Genomic DNA, 1,899 nt, shown 5'->3' with positions numbered 1-1,899 from the left:
GCTAGCTCAGTAGCTCTACTTATTAATGATTGTACCATATAGAGTATACACATGATGACGACACTAAACTAAATCCCTCGCTTTTTTTTTTGCTTAATTTGCGATCAGCTTTGCCATGCTATTATTACTAGTACCTTAAAAATAGAACTATATAATCTATATAAATAGGGCCTGAGCAATGTACAGCCACTGGCAGACGAACACTGGCCGTCTCCCTCCTGGCCTCCTCAGTCCTCACGAGAGAAACGCAAGCGAGACAGCAGCAGAGCAGAGACGCTGCTACCGAGGCAGGTGTCACTGGCCGCCTAGCCGTGGCCGGGGCAGTGGCATATGCACTGAAAGATCGATTCACCACGAGAAGAGAACCACATGTGGCCCGCAGGAGCGGAGCACCCGATGGGCACGGGCCAGGGCCAGGGCCCCGCGGCGCCGTCGCCGGGGTCGAGCGCATCGACGGCGTGGCAGTCGCCGGTGCCGTACTACCTATTCGGCGGGCTGGCGGCTACGCTGGGGCTCATCGCGCTGTCGCTCCTGGCGCTGGCCTGCTCCCACTGGAAGCTGTCCGTGTCCGGCGGCAGCCTGCTGCCGGCCGGCGGGCCGGACGACGACGGCGGCGGCCTGGAACGCCAGGATGGCGGCGGGAAGGCCGCAGGGGAGCGTCGGCGGGAGCGCGTGCTGGTCATCATGGCCGGCGACGAGATGCCGACGTTCCTGGCCACGCCGGCGCTGGGCCGGGGCCTGGACGACGCCCGTGGCGGCGTCGGCGGCGTGTGCGGCGAGGATGGGAGGTGCGGGGCGAGGAGCTAGCTCTTGGCTGGCGGCCGACGACGCGCAGAGTGGTGGTAGCACTGGTAGCTCTGCGGTAATCAGTGAGAGATGAGGCCATCTCTCCAGCAAGACGTCAGACGTGTACCTGGTCATGCAAATCACTGTTCAGATTGTAGTTTGAAACAGTGGGTGATTGATTGTAGTTTGAACAAGGAGTGAGATAGAAAGGCCGCTGAGCGTGATTTCTTGCTTCTTTTGCTGTTGCTCATTTTTTTTTTGTTTGTCGTGTGACTACTTTCATCTATTTTGCTATATAGTAGACTGGTTTTTTCTCTCTCCCTACAACGGTTGGTCACAAATGCAAAGAAATGAGGGTGCTGGAACTGCTGGAGCTGTGATTCAAAGAGAGCTCTGGAGCAAAGAATTGTTGATGAACCGAGAAACGCCACGTACGGGAAGAGCAAGAAATGAGACGGGGAAATTTCCAAACAAGCCAGAGTGGACGAAGTGGCCAATGGGCACGCAGGCAGTACAACAGAACCGTAAACTGGCTCGCTCGCTCGTCGCCACGGATAGAGCTGGACGACGGCACCTTGCAGACGGAGATGGAGCAAAGAATCCATGGAGGTCAATGATGGTGGAGGAGGAGGAGATGGACGTAGAGTACCATAGGCTGAAGCTGACGAAGCTTTGCTGTACTGCTGTGCTGTGTGATGCTCTCTCTGACTGACGGCGGCCTGCGACAGCTTCGTAATGGCGGCTTCGGTTCGCCGCAGTCCGCGGTAACGGGTCCAGCAGACCAGCGCTAGCTCCACCTCCTGCAACGGTCGGTGCAACTGCAACGGACACTTAATTTAGGGCGGGAAACAAGAAGAGACTACAGCTCGCGTTACGTACACGTACGGACGTACCTACACTACACCGCTGCGTACGTACGTCTGTGATGTTGGCTTCCACTATCTGCGAACGGCTTCCACTATTCTTGGCCATTGTTCACCTGAACATAGTTTTCGAACACGAACATCCTCTTCTCCTTGGGCATCCCAACGCAGGCCGGTATCAACCACTTCAAAGAAAAACTCAACCAAATTGGGGTCATTCTGCAGATGATCCTGGTCACCAGGACCTATC

At 56.2% G+C, this 1,899-nt stretch overlaps 1 protein-coding gene across 1 annotated transcript; it reads left to right on the top strand.

Annotated features, from left to right (window-relative positions):
• The first annotated feature begins 203 nt into the window (after positions 1-203).
• Positions 204-1,106, top strand: LOC109945650 (protein GLUTAMINE DUMPER 4). The gene has a single exon (XM_020551961.2). It carries the CDS (start codon positions 370-372, stop codon positions 805-807), a length of 438 nt encoding a protein of 145 aa, XP_020407550.1. The 5' UTR covers positions 204-369; the 3' UTR covers positions 808-1,106.
• Positions 1,107-1,899: the final 793 nt, after the last annotated feature.

This window comes from Zea mays, chromosome 4, assembly GCF_902167145.1.
Source record: "Zea mays cultivar B73 chromosome 4, Zm-B73-REFERENCE-NAM-5.0, whole genome shotgun sequence".
NCBI lineage: Eukaryota > Viridiplantae > Streptophyta > Magnoliopsida > Poales > Poaceae > Zea > Zea mays.
The sequence above is the reverse complement of the archived record's forward strand: the minus strand, read 5'-3'. Positions and strand labels throughout refer to the sequence as shown.